Raw genomic sequence first — 16,196 nt, forward strand, 5'->3', positions numbered from 1 at the left:
GATAAAATATTAATCCAAGGACGATCCAACGAAGTTTTAGGCTCCGCGGATGAAATGGGGGACGGCATCGGCTCCGAGGGCAACAGAGGTAGCTGTGGGACCGTGAAGGAGTCCCAGAGGAACAACATGACCGTGCACGTCTGTTGGCATCGGAACACCAGCATCAGCTACAGCGATCGGTTGCGAGCGTTCCAAGTGAGTCCACTTGTCCATTGAACCTTCGAAAAGGAACTTGGATGATACAGTATCGTGTCCTCGTTTCAGAACCAACTCAGCGGATTTCTGTTGCGGAAATTCAAGAACAGTAACGGTTGGCAAAAGCTCTGGGTCGTGTTCACGGATTTCTGCCTGTTCTTCTATAAGTCCCACCAGGACGACTTCCCGTTGGCCAGCCTGCCGCTGTTAGGCTACACCGTGACCACACCCTCCGAGAAGGACTGCATCAACAAGGACTTTGTGTTCAAGCTGCAGTTCAAGAACCACGTCTACTTCTTCCGCGCTGAGAGCGATTATACCTTCGGCAGGTGAGGGTCGAGTTCTTCAGGGTAAAATGAATAGTTTGAAAGAAATAAAAACAAGTGGAAGAACATGTTGAGGACATTTCACGTTTTCCAGGTGGATGGAGGTGATTCGGAGCGCGGCGCAGTAATAAGTCCGTTAGCTTCAACGAGGAGGAAAGATATTATCGGCGTATTCGGTTATAAGAGATAGTATATTAGATAAGGGAAATTTCGACGTCTTCGGAGAGTAAATCAGGACACGGAAACTGTGCGGCCTTACTTGTGGACTGAGCAGAAATAGATCAAGATCAAAAAACATAATCGACAATCAAACGAAGTCGTGTGTACGGAAGACGAAGACTGTAGGAGGAAGCATTTATATTTCCCCATTGAATTCCGACGCTGACGCTAGAACTACCCAGCGCTAGAAGCGACTGGTTTGCCTTGTGAAACCAACGAGACTGCATTTATTCGGACCCACGTTTTTTATCATATTCGGCGATTCTCGCCAGAGGCATCTTTACAATGTCGGCGACGTTTAAGGAAGAAATCATGGAACAGATCGGATTAGAGGATCCGGTAGTTTTAGCGTCGATAGAGACAAATCGGATCGCGTTTCCTTGTACCGCGACACCGCTGACACGCGATAACAGTGATAGTCGGCGTGTAAATAGATTTCTTTAGACCTAAGCGTATCGCCCGTTTTCTTTTCGAGACTCTGTGCATTCGATGGACGCGCGCGATAAGCGCGCTCGCGGCGACCACAGCCATAAACACTGTCCGACGAGTATGGATTTTTGTTTGTTTAGAGATTTTAATGTGCTGCGCAGGAAATTATCGTTGGTCAGTGTAATGTACGTCGTCCTTCGTTGCGATACGACGCCTCGACGAGGCTGCTGCCGTTGCGACGCGCGCGAAACCTTGGACCAATTTTCCAATTAGATTCGTTCGATGATCCATGTCTTAGGAAAAAGACAATAATTTCGGTTAGCGTTAGCTCCCCTCGTTATTAGATTACCGATCGGTTGTTGAAGACGCGCACTCGCGGAGTTGTTGTTTCCCCCGTTAATCGAACTAAAGTGTTCTTCCGGTGATCGTTTTTGTTGAGATTAGAATTAGGCGTATCTGCGGAACAGCTTCAGAGACCGCCGCAAATGTGCAAAGGGAAAAGATGTTCAAAATATCGATTTTTACAACATATCTAAACATCATTGGAGGGTAGGTAGAGCTGTTCTGCAGGTTCACCTTGAATTATCTTGAACGAGTGCGTCGCACGAAACCGAGAGAACGAACCAATATCGATCATGCAACCTGTTAAACGGGCGACTATTCGGTGAATCGACGTCGTGTTTCACTCGACTCGCGGAACAACGTAGACTGATATAGATATTACAAAGTTAACGGTAATCGCTTTTAGGTGACCGAGTGAGAAAACGAATTTTGTTACCGGAAGTGATCATGGGAGGCGAACGATCGACTCGTCCTCCCCGGTTAACAGGTTAATGGTTATCTGTTTTTCAGTTGCTCCGATTGTTTTGTTATAACATAGGATTTAATTAATTAATATATATATATACACATATTCTATATATATATATGAAAAGATAAGAGAAGAAAGAATTAGTTTTATACTCGACTAAGAAGAATTGTATTGACAAGATCAGAATGTCGGACCGCAATCGTTCAGCGCTCGTACGTTTATTTAACAAAGATAACAAAAAACACAGCAGACATTCGCAAAAAAAAAGAAAAGACAGAATAGTACCGCTTTTGCCAATGGAAGCGAGTTTCATAACGTGAACTCGAAATGTATGCCGTTATGTAACATTATGTATCAATATTCCGCAATAAACGTACACATTGACGCTCTCAGCTGATCGTGTTGTGCAAAGAACATGTGAAACAATTTCATTTTCCACTTTTTAATGTGTCCTTGCTCTCGAGTGATCTTGGATGAACACGACCATCGAGATCCCCGGTTGAATTTCTTGCTAAAAAAAAATGGAGATCTTAATTTTTGTTAATCTCAATCTCTGTGCTTTCTGCATTCTCCTGAGAAAAGCGTTTCTCAGGAGAATGCAGTTTCTCGTGCGTTCAAAGAACAGAACGAGACCAAAGTTGAAACACTCTCGTTTCCATTTTGAAAAGCGTAGGAGTTGCTTCAATGACTCATCGCGAATTTTTTGTCCCCGTATTACAGAACGCGCAACACGGCACAAACGAAAAAATGCAATGGAACCTTGAGAATCACTCATTCTTTGCGGCGAATCTCTGCGTCGCTCTCGTGAGAACAGATCGCGGTTCCGATCTCCGCGTAGGGAGTTTTTCAGGTCCGATGAGTTTCTGCTAACGAGCTTAATGAGCGTCGGCGGCGGCCGGTGTGTGTAAACGCAATTTACATGCGGGCTGAATCGATGGATGGTTTTTTTTCACCGTTTTACCGTTCGCGTCGCGAAACTTGTTTATTTTCGCCGAGCGTTTATCGTCGTGGCGTGAAAACGCAGCTGGAAATACCCGCCAGTAAAAAGATCGCGAGCGATAGGTCCGACAAAACCGTTTCCCCGATATCGCGGCGATCGATCGGCGCCGATGTAATAATTCCCGTCGTATTAATTACGATATGCGAATCCGGTCAGACTGGTATTCAATCGCGAGAGGCTTTATCCTTGCGGCGTGAGCGAATCGGACGAAACTAATTGTGTTATTGTACGCGATGGAAGAAACGATGGAATCGCGCACGGAAAAATAGAAACTCTCTCGCGACGCAGTATTCCATTCTTATGGGAGTCGGCAGAAAATTAATAACCTCCGAACTAATCCATATTCCGCCTAAGACTTCTAATACTTTCTGTTATTTAAAGTACAATGTACCTAGAAGTAGCGTACAAAAAATCAGAGTCAATTTATGGGGTTCGACAGGCCTTATAATAGTAACCATAACTTGTAAAAGCCAAATTAACCGAGTAAGCATTCATCTAGTATCACGTGTTTCAGGAACTGTATCGACTTTTATATTCGATTTACAATTTTATTAATAAATTCATATATTTAGGAAAAATTGTGGGCAGTATTACAAACTACATTATATCGCTAACGTTCCACGACAAAAATGTTTTTAGTTATCATAGTTCGAAAATTGAACTTTCCAGCAATGTTTCGAACATTGTATGACCCTGCGACCTCTAGACGATTGTATAATCTGGAATATATTGCCTCCAGCGTACTAGAAATTCGAATGTTATTCGACGATCCAGGTCAATGTCGAAGCAGACGAATCCGGGGTTATCGCTGATTTTTCTCGAGAGTTTCCTCCGAGCGCTTTCCAATCGCGGACACAGCAGAGCGCGTGGTACGCAATTCCCGTCCTCTTATCGATCCTCAAAAGCGTTTCTGCTGAAACAACTAAGCGCGTTTTCCAATGACGCAGTCGCCGGACCACTGGTTTTTACCAATTGTTATCTGTCGAATTCATCCTCGACCAGAGGGAACCCCGTCTCATGATAGCGCGTTGTGATAACATCGCGGAACGTCTTCGATTCTTTGAACAAATCACGGGATCGTGGAAAAGCGCAAGGTTGCAGCGGGAAAGTCGCCGAGTTGAATTCGCCTCAAGGACTACGGATCCACGAGACAGGCACTAATAATGGCGGAGTGCTAATGGAAAAATAATTCTATTAGGGAGGTACACTGAAACTAATATCCATGGAAAATGATGCTCGCGACGTATCAATTACAACGGCGTCTCGCAAATTATTTTCTGAAAGCTCTTGGGTGCTTTTCAAGGTAGCTTACCGATCTTCTGACTGTTCATGTCATAATTTTTGCTCTTCATGATCGTAGAGGGTCGGAAATCGTCTGTGCGAGAAAGAAGTTGTGCAGGACAATACGAGGGTAGTTATGCTTGTTCTTAATGAGCTATACCTCGTCCGAGATGTCTAATCTATGTGTTTTGATGCACTCTGCTTTCTTGCGATTGTGGAAATATGCGATGCGGTAGGTCTAACTGTTTGAAAACAATTTCGCGTGAGTCGTGGCTCTCGACTTAAAGATGTTAGAGATGGTAGAGGTCAGTAGATACGTAGTCCGGGGCCCCTCCTCTTGAATAACATTTTTTTTGCGGACCCCATCCCAAGCTTAGGCATTTTACGTAGTTCTTGAGACTTAATTTGAAACATGAATATGTGTGAAAACATGAAACATTTTGAACATGAAAATGATTTGAATGACTTTCTTTTTTAGCAAAAATATCTGTTAATCTGTTAATGTCAAAATTGTTTCGCGGGTCACAGTTTAAGAACCACTGGTCTAACCGATGAAGAATAATTTCGCGAGTCCGCGTGCGTTGTTATGCTCTGCGATTTAAAACGATTTGTACCAGCTCCGTCAAAATGGCGACTGTACAAACATCCGAGATGGTAGAGGTGTAACTGATTAAATACAATGTCGCTCGTAATCGGTAAGCTCTGAAAACAATATCGCGATTCAAAACGGCTCGTACCATCTGGCATACGAATTGCGAAGGCATTAAGGTTTGCGGACGTTGCAAAGAAACGAGGAAGTATTTCGGGTATGACTTGAGTATCGAAAAAAGGAGATAGACGTTGATTGACAGGGAAGTTCAACGACGTGCCGACATCGCTCGGGGCGATCGGTTCGCGGAAGAGTTGGGATATTCGAAGAAGCCAGGATATCGGTTTTGCGGGCGGGATCATCGCCGGTTTACCTTAGCCTTGGCCAACGGACGTTTTTTTGCCCCCGTTGCCGCGTTTCGCGCTTAGATCTGCGTTCGAGGAAGCGTCGCGACGGTTTCAGGAAGATCCGCGGTCTAATCAGAGTGGGAGGGACGATATAAAGATGAGCGATTCGCGTAACAGCGGAATAGAAGAATCGATCTCTCGACGACTATGTGGCGGTACCGGAAAATCGGGCTTATCGCCGCGGTGGCTCTCGTCTGTGTCCATGCGCAAGGTATTTTTGTCTTTTTCTTTTTATGTCTTCACTGTTTGTAACTTCGTTTTACCATCGATTAAGGCTGTCATCCATCTAATAGCACTATGACCGAACATCTGACCAGCATCGACGTACTTGCAACTACCAAGAGGAAATAGGGAAAATAAAGTGTCTAAGTTGTGCCGTTGTTGCTAAGTGGTCGTCCTGTTAGATCACATGCAAATAACGTGTACACGTCGGTGCTGGTCTGATGCTCCTGTGTTGTTCTGTTAGAACGTGTGACTACTTTTAAATGTACAAATTATTGGATGGTAGAAGCTTTGCACAGTCAATAGAATACATTAACCCTCCGGGGACGACGTCGGTACATCGCACTGACTCTGGCGAATATTCAAACATTGGTTACACGTGGTCAAATCAGTAAATAAAAATACATATTCATATCGTATTATATACTTTCTACGATTTGAAGATAGATGGAATATCGATCACGCAGAAAAAAACCGACGATCGGCTTTCGTTCTCGATTAAGCTGTTCATTTTCATAGTTAGCTAATGTTCCAAACAATTCTTGAATTTCCAAGAAGGATCCCTATCTTGGGATTTCCGGGAACATACAAGAAGCTTCTCTCCACAATCCGACTAGATTCACATTTTTACTACTCGCGGATAGATGATTGCTTGAGGAAAGAAGGTTAATTAGATAATTTTCCTGCAGATGCTGAGACAAGAGCGAAACGATCTCCGTGGTCAGGACTTGGTGGACTAGGTAGCGGATTAGGTGGCGGATTCGGAGGAGGCTTTGGGGGAGGATTTGGTGGCGGCGGTGGAGGTGGAGGTGGCGGTGGTGGTGGAGGAGGCTATGGTAGCGGCGGCGGTTTTGGCGGTGGAAAAGGAGGTGGAGCTGGAGGTGGTCTTGGAGGCGGTGCCGGTGGCGGTCATGGCGATGGTGGTGGCCTCGGAGGCGGTACCGGTGGTGGTCATGGCAATGGTGGTGGCCTTGGAGGCGGTCATGGCAATGGAGGTGGCCTTGGAGGCGGTGCCGGTGGCGGTCACGGCAACGGAGGTGGTCTTGGCAGTGGTGGTGGCCTAGGAGGCGGTGGTGGTCTTGGAGGTGGCGGTGGCCTTGGAGGCGGAGCCGGTGGCGCCGGAGGCCATGGAAGCGGACCCGGTGGTTGTGGCCCCGGTGGTTGCGGAGGTTCCGGACCCGGTGGTTATGGAGGATCCGGTGCCGGAGGTGGTGCTGGAGGATATGGTGGATCCGGTGCCGGAGGATATGGAGGATCCGGTGCTGGTGGTGGCGCAGGAGGATATGGTGGATCTGGTGCCGGTGGGGGCGCAGGACATGGAGCTGGCGGAGGACTTGGTAGTGGTGCAGGTCATGGTGGTGGCGCTGGAGGAAGCGGAGGTTACGGAGGTAAGTTGATACATTTTTCAGTATTTCATGTCTGCAGTTTGAATCAATTACGTAAAAAGAAGTGTGCTAAAATATTCTTCGAACCTTCCTCTTTATGTTCTCCAACAACTAATATTTCTCCGTTTCTGTGCTAGGATCCGGTGGAGTAACGAAGACCGGCGGTCTTGGTGGCGGCTTAGGTGGAGCCGGTGGTTATGGTGGTGCTGGTAGCGGCGCTGGTGCTGGAAGTGGCGCAGGTGGTTACGGAGGAGCTGGTAGCGGTGCTGGTGGTTATGGAGGAGCTGGCGGCGGTGCTGGTGGTTATGGAGGAGCTGGCGGCGGTGCTGGTGGTTATGGTGGCGGTGCTGGTGGCGGTAACGGTCTTGGAGGTGGTCGTGGAGGCGGCCACGGAGGTGCTGGTGGTCTCGGAGGTGGTGGTGGTCTTGGAGGAGGTAACGGCCTTGGAGGCGGTCATGGAGGAGGCGGTGGTCTTGGAAGCGGTGGCGGTCTGGGAGGTGGAGCCGGTGGTTACGGGGGTGCAGGAAGTGGAGCCGGTGGATACGGTGGCGCAGGAAGTGGAGCCGGTGGATATGGTGGCGCTGGAGGTGGCGGTGCCGGTGGTTACGGAGGCGCCGGAGGTGGCGGTGCCGGTGGTTACGGAGGCGCCGGAGGTGGTGGACCCGGTGGTTATGGCGGTGGCAGGGGTGGATACGGAGGATCATCAGCGTCTGCGAACGCTCAATCGAGCGCCACCGCAAATGCACAAGCTATAGCAAACGCCAACGCTTTCGCCGGAGCCGGAGGTAATTCTCATGCAAGTGCGAGCGCGACTGCGAACGCCGGAGGCTACGGAGGTTATGGTGGCCCTGGTGGCGGCTATGGTGGTGACGGTGGCCACGGAGTTGAGTAAGTTTCACTTTTGTTTATGCTAGATAGCTTCTGTTTCAGCTAGCAATGTTGCAAACGACTAACTATCTTTTATCGAAACGCAGTCTGTTCTCCCGAATGGGCGACATCGATGAAGGCGTTGACAAGAGCGGCACCGTGACCGGCGCCAAGGGTGTCCACAGCAGCAGCGCAGCCAACATCGACTCTACCGGGAAGGGATCGTACAAAGTTTCCGCTGGCAAGACCACGTGAAACTCTTTTCCATGGACGAAACACTGGAATCCAGTGAAGAGACGATAGCGAGCGAGCAACAGTTTATGAAATTTTCACCTGTGATCGATTAGAATGAAGTTTGTTTCTACTGTACACGCGTTTCTGTAATTTCCAAGCGACCGTCCTTTGTCACCTCTATTCCCTTTGTTTCTCTCTACACCCTATTATCATTTTCGAGCTCTAGAATAGTCGACCGCTTTACAAATTGTATCCATTCCAAACACGAAGTCGTGAATAAAGTGGGACTGGTTGAGCTGAAATGACTGCGAGGATATTTTCGTACGATGGTTCCATTGTATCACGAATAAACGATTGAACATTGTAGCTGGACGTGTGCAGCATAATTGATAATAATTCGTCGCGTACGACACGGTTCTACCTTCTCGTATTCGCGACGATGACTACATTCAGACGAAAATACACCGCGCGATCGCGTTAATCAAACGTGTCTGTCATCTCCTCGCGCTTCATCATTCCACTCATCCTGCTATCATCGTCTATTGTACGACCCTCGCTATTTAAAATACCTCGGGGCTGCAACGACGCGGTCGATCATCGCGCTATCCTCGATCCCGGATCCATTGTGTCTTGCACGATTCGCGAATCGATAAGATTCTTCGACTGCTCATCTGCTTTAACGGCGGTCGAGCAGAGCCTCATGAATAATTCGCGACTAATACCGCCTCGAGGAGTCCGGCGATGATGTAAGCGAAATTACCGCGGACACCGCGATCTGTTTATGATCGTTCGATCATTGCCTCGCATCGATCGCTTCGAAACTGAACGGGTCTTAATAAAACGGATCATTTATCGACTATTTTGTTTCAATTATACAAGACTCGCATAGTCTAATCATTCGCGATTAACAAATTACTATTAATCAATCGACAATTAGATGAAGCAGGCTCCGTTTCATTTGGACAGCTTCTATGGATGATCAACAACACTTATTCGCAGAATTTCTGTCATTCCAGTTATTTTAATACTGTCAGATCATATGATCTTACAAGTTTCCCAAAACTGCAAAGACAAAATTTATCATTTATTAGACTTAGTCAAATCGCCTACCTCTAGCGTAATCTAATACTTTTTCTTCGCATTATTATATAAAACATGATTTATCACCTTGCGGTATAGCACAGTCATTGGAAATTCTATTAATAGACTGTCGGCGTATAAAATGTTAATACTTGGAACGATATTCACCGCAAATCGTCGATTACACTCGACGCATCTCTGATATATCCAATGTTGCGATGTTTATGCATCGATTTCGCGAACGAAGTTGCAAACGATCACTATTCTACTGCAGATTCCTAAACGGATATAAATTATCGCGGAAAGGGGGATCGTGGATAATGAATGGTGGATAATGGATTCGTAATTAAACAGCGTGCATAACTCGTTTTGTTAATTTTAATGGATACAACTCGGATCCGTTTGGGCACGTGGCCGGTTCATCGCTTATGTCATTAGTAATTATCTGTCGCGGCATCAGCCGTCGGGTAATAGCGGTACAATCTGTTCGACGAATCGGCGATTAGTTCACCGGCAATTACTGGGAGACTCGGTGAAATAATACATTCTCTTTTTTTTGTTCGTACATGATTGTATCTCGTCAGGGGAGGAACGGAATCGAATAAATTACAAGCGAAATTAAAAGTACAAAGCGGACATTAACGACTGTCCGCGTTAAGATCTCGACGCGTCAACGACACCGCGACTCCTCGAGCGACGCATAAAGCTCTAGCACTCTCGTCACAACTTCTCCGTTATCCTTTGACGCCGCCGGACCAGCCTGAAACGTTAATTATACTAATTACTGGATCGAGTCACCGGAAAATTCCAGCGTAGTATGACGTTCTTGGTTACTCATGATTTCGAAGTCTCGAATGAATTAAAACTTATAATATTTTTAACGTAAAATCAGTTGTACATGATCCTCAACCAAATGTACCACGGATACCGGCTCTAGTTTATTCAATTCACATAATTTCAAAGGATAGCGACACTTACTGCCGGCGTTGCTACTCGCATAAGCGGAAGCCCCGCTCGAGGCCCACGCTCCGCTTCCGGCGTGACTCGCAGCATTGCTCCCAGACCAACCTCCGCCATTGGCTAGGCCCAAACCTGGCTGTGCACCTGCACCTGCAAAGAAGCATATTCGTTTCATTCATTCATTCCGATTCAATCTTCTTTTCTGTAACGCTCAATACTCTACGAATCGATGTTCCTCAATTACAACCAATGTTCACACGCTCCTCTTCATTTACGGTTACACAACATAACGAGGCTCAAAACTGACCGGAAGCGTGCGATCGGCGATTAGCCAGTTAACAAACTGCGTCTTTGATTAATGCGTTACTGTGGGAAAGCGCCTCGTCGAAACGATTCTTTACAAGTGAGCGCGACGATTCACTGTTCATTCAGTTCTATTAATTCCGAGCGACGTGGTCTGCGGGTTTGAAGCCTTAGAAAACGATTCGAAAATCGCGCGAACGTACCTGCGGAGGATTGAGCGTTGCTGAACGCGCCGGCGAACGCTCCACCGAAGCCGACTCCGCCCCCTGGAGCTGCCCCAAAGCCGGCTCCGCCTCCTGCACCTGTTCCAAAGCCAGCTCCGCCTCCTGCACCCGCTCCAAAGCCGGCTCCGCCCCCTGGAGTAGCTCCGAAGCTGCCGGGACCAACTCCGACGCCGCCGCCGCTCCCAGAGCCACGAATCGTTGCTAGAGGATGTTGATGTTGCTGTTGATCATCATTCAGTCCAGAATTTCCACCGGGCTGAGGATAGTAGGATCCAGTGCCACCGGGATGCCCTGCGCCGTTGAAATTAGGGGAACCAGCTCCGCCAGGTGACCCTGCTGGGCCCTGATGCCCAGGTAACGTACCGGCAGGTGCACTGTTTCCAGCGCTACTTGGCGAAAATCCTGCTCCAGGCCCGAAGAAGGGGTTCGTCTCTTTGACGATGGGCTTCGGTGCGTCTCCGCCCGGCGGGAATTCGTGTTTACCGACTGAATTTGACCAGGATCCTGCACCTGAAATTGCAACTGCACCGCCTAAGAACGGGTTGCCGAGGCCGATTGGCTTGGTGGTGATTTCCGGTTGGGAGTCGCCTGGAAGAAAAGTTAATCTGTTGAATTCTCTCACGACAGCTTGTAAGCGTGACAATCACTTGAAAAAGTTGAAAATTCTAATATTTCTACCGTTTTAAACTTTTACTAGTGATTTTTCTAATAAATGAATAAAATACGCAATTTTAGCAAATACCTCCGACAGGGGCAGACACCTTTCCACTCAAGAAAGGATTCTCCGCGTAAGATCCAGGCGCACCATGGTCTCCAGGTGTTGATGAACCAGGTTTACAGCCACCGTAACCGCATCCTTGACCACTGGATCCTCCAACAGTAGGGCCACTTCCTCCAGGGAATACACCCTGTGTATTCTGGGAAAGGTCATTAGGGCTACCGTCGCCGAGTGGACCGAGAACTTTGTCTATACCGGTTGAACCACCTTGATCGCAAGGACTTTTCTGATCCGGAGACCCGCTGCATCCACTACCGCTTCCGCAAGGCTTCTTCTGATCTGGAGACGCGCTGCATCCACTTCCGCTTCCGCTTTCACAAGACTGACCCGAACAGCCACCTGGTCCGCCAGAAGGATGCTCGCTGAGAGGTTTCTGGGTGTCAGTATTCTGACCAGGCCTCGTTCCTGGGCCACCAAACGGACCGGGTTGGTAGGGCTGCTTGCTGGGGCCTGTTCCATCTTGAGGTCCTGGTTGGAAAGGATTTTGACCAGGCTTCGTTCCAGGGCCTCCGAAGGGACCTGGTTGATAGGGCTGCTTGCTGGGGCCGGTTCCATCTTGAGGTCCAGGTTGGAAAGGATTTTGACCAGGCTTCGTTCCAGGGCCTCCGAAGGAACCTGGTTGATAGGGCTGCTTGCTAGGGCCGGTTCCATCTTGAGGTCCAGATTGGAAAGGATTTTGACCTGGTTGATAGGGCTGCTTGCTAGGGCCTGTTCCATCTTGAGATCCAGGTTGGAAAGGATTTTGTCCTGGTTGATAGGGCTGCTTGCTAGGGCCTGTTCCATCTTGAGGTCCAGGTTGGAAAGGATTTTGACCAGGCTTCGTTCCAGGGCCTCCGAAGGGACCTGGTTGATAGGGCTGCTTGCTAGGGCCGGTTCCATCTTGAGGTCCAGGTTGGAAAGGATTTTGACCAGGCTTCGTTCCAGGGCCTCCGAAGGGACCTGGTTGATAGGGCTGCTTGCTAGGGCCGGTTCCATCTTGAGGTCCAGATTGGAAAGGATTTTGTCCTGGTTGATAGGGCTGCTTGCTAGGGCCTGTTCCATCTTGAGATCCAGGTTGGAAAGGATTTTGTCCTGGTTGATAGGGCTGCTTGCTAGGGCCTGTTCCATCTTGAGGTCCAGGTTGGAAAGGATTTTGACCAGGCTTTGTTCCTGGGCCACCGAAGGGACCGGGTTGATAGGGTTGCTTGCTGGGGCCTGTTCCATCTTGAGGTCCAGGTTGGAAAGGACTTTGACCTGGTTGATAGGGCTGCTTGGTAGGGCCTCTGCCATCTTGAGGTCCAGATTGGAAAGGATTTTGACCAGGTTGTGTTGCAGGGCCATTATAGGGACCAGGTTGATGCGGCTGTGTGGGGCATGATCCACCGTCAGATCCAGGTTGACAGGGCTGGTTCGGGGGTCCTGTTCCATCGTGAGATCCAGGTTGATATGGTTGGTTTGGCGTTCCTGCTCCATCCTGAGGTCCTGGCTGATAAGGATTTTGACCAGGTTGTGTTCCAGGGCCATTATAGGGACCAGGTTGATAAGGCTGCTTCGTGGGGCATGATCCACCATGAGATCCAGGTTGACAGGGCTGACTCGTTGGTCCTGTTCCATCGTGAGGTCCTGGTTGGTAAGCTGGCTTTGTTGTTCCAGCATGTGGTCCAGGTTGATAAGGATTTTGACCAGGTTGTGTTCCAGGGCCATTATAGGGACCAGGTTGATAGGGCTGCTTCGTGGGGCATGATCCTCCGTAAGATCCAGGTTGACAGGGCTGATTCGTGGGTTCTGTTCCATCGTGAGGTCCTGGTTGGTAAGCTGGCTTTGTAGTTCCATCATGTAGTCCCGGTTGATAAGGATTTTGACCAGGCTTTGTTTCAGGGCCACCGTAGGGACCAGGTTGATAGGGTTGCTTTGTGGTTCCTCCGTAAGGGCCCGGTTGGTTAGGAGACTTCGTAGTACCTCCGAACGGCCCAAGTTTTGTAGTTCCAGTTCCGTCATGAGGTCCTGGCTGATAGGAAGGTTTCTGTGTGGTTGGTTGACCATACAGGTTCGGTTGATGTGCGGTTTCCAAGGGTCCATTGCCAAATGTAGGTTTTGTTGTACCTGTTCCACCGTACGGTGCCTTCGTGGTGCCATGGGGTCTGACGCCAGTTGGACTACCTGGTGCAGGAATCACGTTGATGTGAAATATCTTGCTCTCTTCATCATCAGAAGGTTTAGGCTTGCCGTGATTCGGTTTGCCTCGTCCTTTTCCATTCGCCGGGTTGTAACCTCCGTGATCAGGGGTCGGTTTGCCAGTTTGCGATCCAGGCCACTGTGTCCCGCTACCTGAATCTGGTTTGTTGTCTCCAGAATGTGGGTTATACGTCGGCGCGGGGCTAGATCCGGGACCTTGTCCTGCATTCGGTCCATGTCCAGGAGCTGGTCCTGTAGGAGACGTTCCTGCATAAGCATTGGAGCCAGCGTTCGCGTTTGCGTCGTTCTGTGGCTGATTTCCTGTAGGGCTTGGAGCGCCTGGAGCTTTCGGATTTCCTGAATTCCAAGGACTGCTCGGATTTCCTGAATTCCAAGGACTGCTCGGATTTCCTGTAGGGCTCGGAGCGCCTGGAGCTTTCGGATTTCCTGAATTCCAAGGACTGCTCGGATTTCCTGAATTCCAAGGACTGCTCGGATTTCCTGTAGGGCTTGGAGAGCCTGGAGCTTTCGGATTTCCTGAATTCCAAGGACTGCTCGGATTTCCTGTAGGGCTTGGAGAGCCTGGAGCTTTCGGATTTCCTGAATTCCAAGGACTGCTCGGACTTCCTGGTTGTCCAGAATTTGATCCACCGTACGGAGAGCCGGCAGGAGTTCCTTGAGGTCCAGATTGACCATCAGGATTATTTCCACAATTGCCGTAAGCACCGGGAGTGCATCCAGCCGGCGATCCTTGAGGATTAGTCGCAGGACTCTGATAAGTAGGTGCTGGTATACCAGGCAGAGGCGCTTGCTTCACGGGGCCAACGCCGCTGGAGCCTAAACAGAGAACGCATTCTAAGTACCCAACTCGTTCAATTTAGGACTCTTGCTATCCGGACATAAATTATGAGTAATTATCTTTTTCAATTTTCTTTTTTTCGGTGTCTCGAACCAGTCGTCGGAACGAAAAACTATGCAAAGAAGAACTCATCAAAAATCTAGCTGACCTTGACTACAGCTCGAGCCAGGTTGACCAGCACCGGAGCATGGAGAACCAGTTTGGGGCTTATTGTTCCAGCCTCCGGCGGGTTGATTCGGCTGAGGGCCACTTCCAGGTACACCGTTCCATCCAGTCCCGGGCTGCTGAGTCGGTTGTTGACCAGGCTGTTGTCCAGGCTGCTGTCCAGGCTGTTGTCCAGTCGTTGGTTTGTTCCATGGGGAACCCGGTGAAGGGCTTCCACCGCTCGTAGGGGCACCTTTAACTGGTCCCGAGCCGCCAGAAGGACCTCCAGCCCACGGTTGTCCTTCTCCACCTGGTGCACCGACTTTCTGCACTTTTCCAGATCCACCAGGCCTCTTCTTGTGACCGTAATGATGCTCCGGCCTGTACTGTCCGTCGTCTCCGTCGTCGCAGTCATCGTCTTCCTCTTCCGGCTCCTGCCAGTCCTCCTCTTTCTCCCAGTAATCGTCGTCCTCCCACTTCCTCTCGCACTTGGGACATCCGTTCCGGTCTGTCTTGCCCCCAGGTCCGGAATCACCGGAACGATGACCATGGCCATCGTCTTCCTGGTTCTCGTTCGCGTATCCGGCTCCGTCGTAGCTGCGAATACCTTTGTGGCCGCTGTGATCACTTCCGGGAACCTCCACGCCGCCGGCGAATGCGTCAGAACCGCTCAATGCGAACGCTCCTGCACTCGCCGATGCGGATGCGGATGCACCGCCTGCAGCAATGCGAGAAAGCACGGTCAACAATGTCAACATCCTTCGAGTATAACAAAACGCTGCCGCTACGCGCTACTCATAAATATTTCCCAATAAGCTCGTGCGAGCATAGAAATCTTTCTTGAATCTAATTTTAGAAGAATATTTCAATCAAATTAATAAACACATCTAATATCTTGCTCAAATTTAATTTTTAGAAACGAGTTCAAAGAGCAACACGTTTTTACAGAATATTGTATACCGGAGCCGGTCGAGGCGAACCAGTTTTGAATGAAAATTCGAGTCGGCGGGGAAACGTCCACGCTATGAGCAAGCGGAAAATCCATGGAGATGCTAGAGGTCGTAACGAACGTGGTACAAAGTAACAATCACATGTAATGATCTCGCCGAGACAGGTTGTAATTAGAAGATCGCGCGCGAGCTACGATCGGACCTCGCGATTAATTCTTTTGTCGTCGGTGATTTTCAGTTCGAGAGGATTATACGTACTATAGGCGATGCTGCCGGCGCCGGAGCTGGTCCTGTAGGCTCCTGAAAGCAGTGATGTTTCGTGTCACGAAAGGACTCGATGCGTCAACGCGTATAAATAGCGAAGGAATGCGAGGACGAGGCCCGTGGATCGCGAGTAGACTGAACAATAGTTATCGAGTGAAAAGGAGCGGCCGAATATAGTTACCAGATCCGACGACCAGTGCACCGATCAGCAGGAGAATCGTTGGGGCCTGGATCATCTTGCGATGAATCGTCGCGGACGATCGGCTGAATCGTTCCTTCGTGGTCCGCGTGTCTCGGACCATTGCGAAGCGAGTCTTTGTCGAATACTTGTATATATAAGGATACCCCCGGCGATGTGAAAGGATGCGTGCATCATCATCATCATCCCCGACGAAGACGCCTGGGGCGACGTGGGTGGCGACGCTTAGATCCTTCAGCTCTTTCTATCCAGCCACCAACCATGGACGGGTTTCAGGTGCCGGCTTTGTCTCTCGTCTCAGGGACTACGTCATCCT

At 49.2% G+C, this 16,196-nt stretch overlaps 3 protein-coding genes across 8 annotated transcripts in view; 2 read left to right on the forward strand and 1 right to left on the reverse strand.

Annotated features, from left to right (window-relative positions):
- The window catches only part of LOC143214373 (FERM, ARHGEF and pleckstrin domain-containing protein 2), a 39,613-nt gene extending 37,219 nt beyond the window's left edge, over nucleotides 1–2,394 (forward strand). The window contains exons 19-21 of one of the 2 annotated variants that reach the window (XM_076435348.1): nucleotides 20–195; nucleotides 265–524; nucleotides 616–2,394. In XM_076435348.1, coding sequence (XP_076291463.1) covers nucleotides 20–195; nucleotides 265–524; nucleotides 616–649 — 470 coding nt within the window. In that variant the 3' untranslated portion in view covers nucleotides 650–2,394. The remainder of the gene's footprint in view (nucleotides 1–19; nucleotides 196–264; nucleotides 525–615) is intronic. The other variant, XM_076435349.1, reaches the window with a different exon arrangement.
- A 2,916-nt stretch (nucleotides 2,395–5,310) lies between these two features.
- LOC143214386 (uncharacterized) lies at nucleotides 5,311–8,100 on the forward strand. Of its 3 annotated transcripts, none has more exons than XM_076435403.1 (5): nucleotides 5,311–5,468; nucleotides 6,169–6,867; nucleotides 7,002–7,451; nucleotides 7,485–7,752; nucleotides 7,839–8,100. In XM_076435403.1, the coding sequence occupies exons 1-5, from the start codon at nucleotides 5,405–5,407 to the stop codon at nucleotides 7,984–7,986; spliced, it is 1,629 nt and encodes a 542-aa protein (XP_076291518.1). In that variant the 5' UTR covers nucleotides 5,311–5,404; the 3' UTR covers nucleotides 7,987–8,100. The 3 variants fall into 3 exon arrangements, with proteins under 3 accessions (XP_076291518.1, XP_076291517.1, XP_076291516.1); XM_076435402.1 differs by having other exon boundaries at nucleotides 5,312–5,468; nucleotides 6,169–6,444; nucleotides 6,475–6,867; nucleotides 7,002–7,752; XM_076435401.1 differs by having other exon boundaries at nucleotides 5,312–5,468; nucleotides 7,002–7,752.
- LOC143214376 (uncharacterized) lies at nucleotides 7,868–16,118 on the reverse strand. Of its 3 annotated transcripts, XM_076435358.1 has the most exons (8): nucleotides 15,863–16,118; nucleotides 15,676–15,717; nucleotides 14,472–15,185; nucleotides 13,984–14,301; nucleotides 11,275–13,803; nucleotides 10,512–11,120; nucleotides 10,024–10,155; nucleotides 7,868–9,805 (listed from the first exon to the last, which is right to left on the reverse strand). In XM_076435358.1, exons 1-8 carry the CDS (start codon nucleotides 15,981–15,983, stop codon nucleotides 9,780–9,782), a joined length of 4,491 nt encoding a protein of 1,496 aa, XP_076291473.1. In that variant the 5' UTR covers nucleotides 15,984–16,118; the 3' UTR covers nucleotides 7,868–9,779. The 3 variants fall into 3 exon arrangements, with proteins under 3 accessions (XP_076291473.1, XP_076291471.1, XP_076291472.1); XM_076435356.1 differs by having other exon boundaries at nucleotides 11,275–14,301; XM_076435357.1 differs by lacking the exon at nucleotides 15,676–15,717 and having other exon boundaries at nucleotides 11,275–14,301.
- Between the last annotated feature and the right edge of the window lie 78 nt (nucleotides 16,119–16,196).

The sequence above is a fragment of the Lasioglossum baleicum genome, chromosome 12 (genome assembly GCF_051020765.1).
Source record: "Lasioglossum baleicum chromosome 12, iyLasBale1, whole genome shotgun sequence".
Classification (NCBI taxonomy): Eukaryota; Metazoa; Arthropoda; class Insecta; order Hymenoptera; family Halictidae; genus Lasioglossum; species Lasioglossum baleicum.

Bases quoted from the DNA above. Each gene is read 5' to 3' on its own strand.
- LOC143214386 (XM_076435401.1), top strand. From the start codon at position 5,405: ATGTGGCGGTACCGGAAAATCGGGCTTATCGCCGCGGTGGCTCTCGTC. The intron at 5,469-6,168 runs GTATTTTTGTCT...ATTTTCCTGCAG, and splicing joins CGTCTGTGTCCATGCGCAAG to ATGCTGAGACAAGAGCGAAA. The intron at 6,868-7,001 runs GTAAGTTGATAC...TTTCTGTGCTAG, and splicing joins AGGAAGCGGAGGTTACGGAG to GATCCGGTGGAGTAACGAAG.
- LOC143214376 (XM_076435356.1), bottom strand. From the start codon at position 15,983: ATGGTCCGAGACACGCGGACCACGAAGGAACGATTCAGCCGATCGTCC. The intron at 10,156-10,511 runs GTACGTTCGCGC...GCTTCTTTGCAG, and splicing joins CAACGCTCAATCCTCCGCAG to GTGCAGGTGCACAGCCAGGT. The intron at 9,806-10,023 runs GTAAGTGTCGCT...TTAACGTTTCAG, and splicing joins TGCGAGTAGCAACGCCGGCA to GCTGGTCCGGCGGCGTCAAA.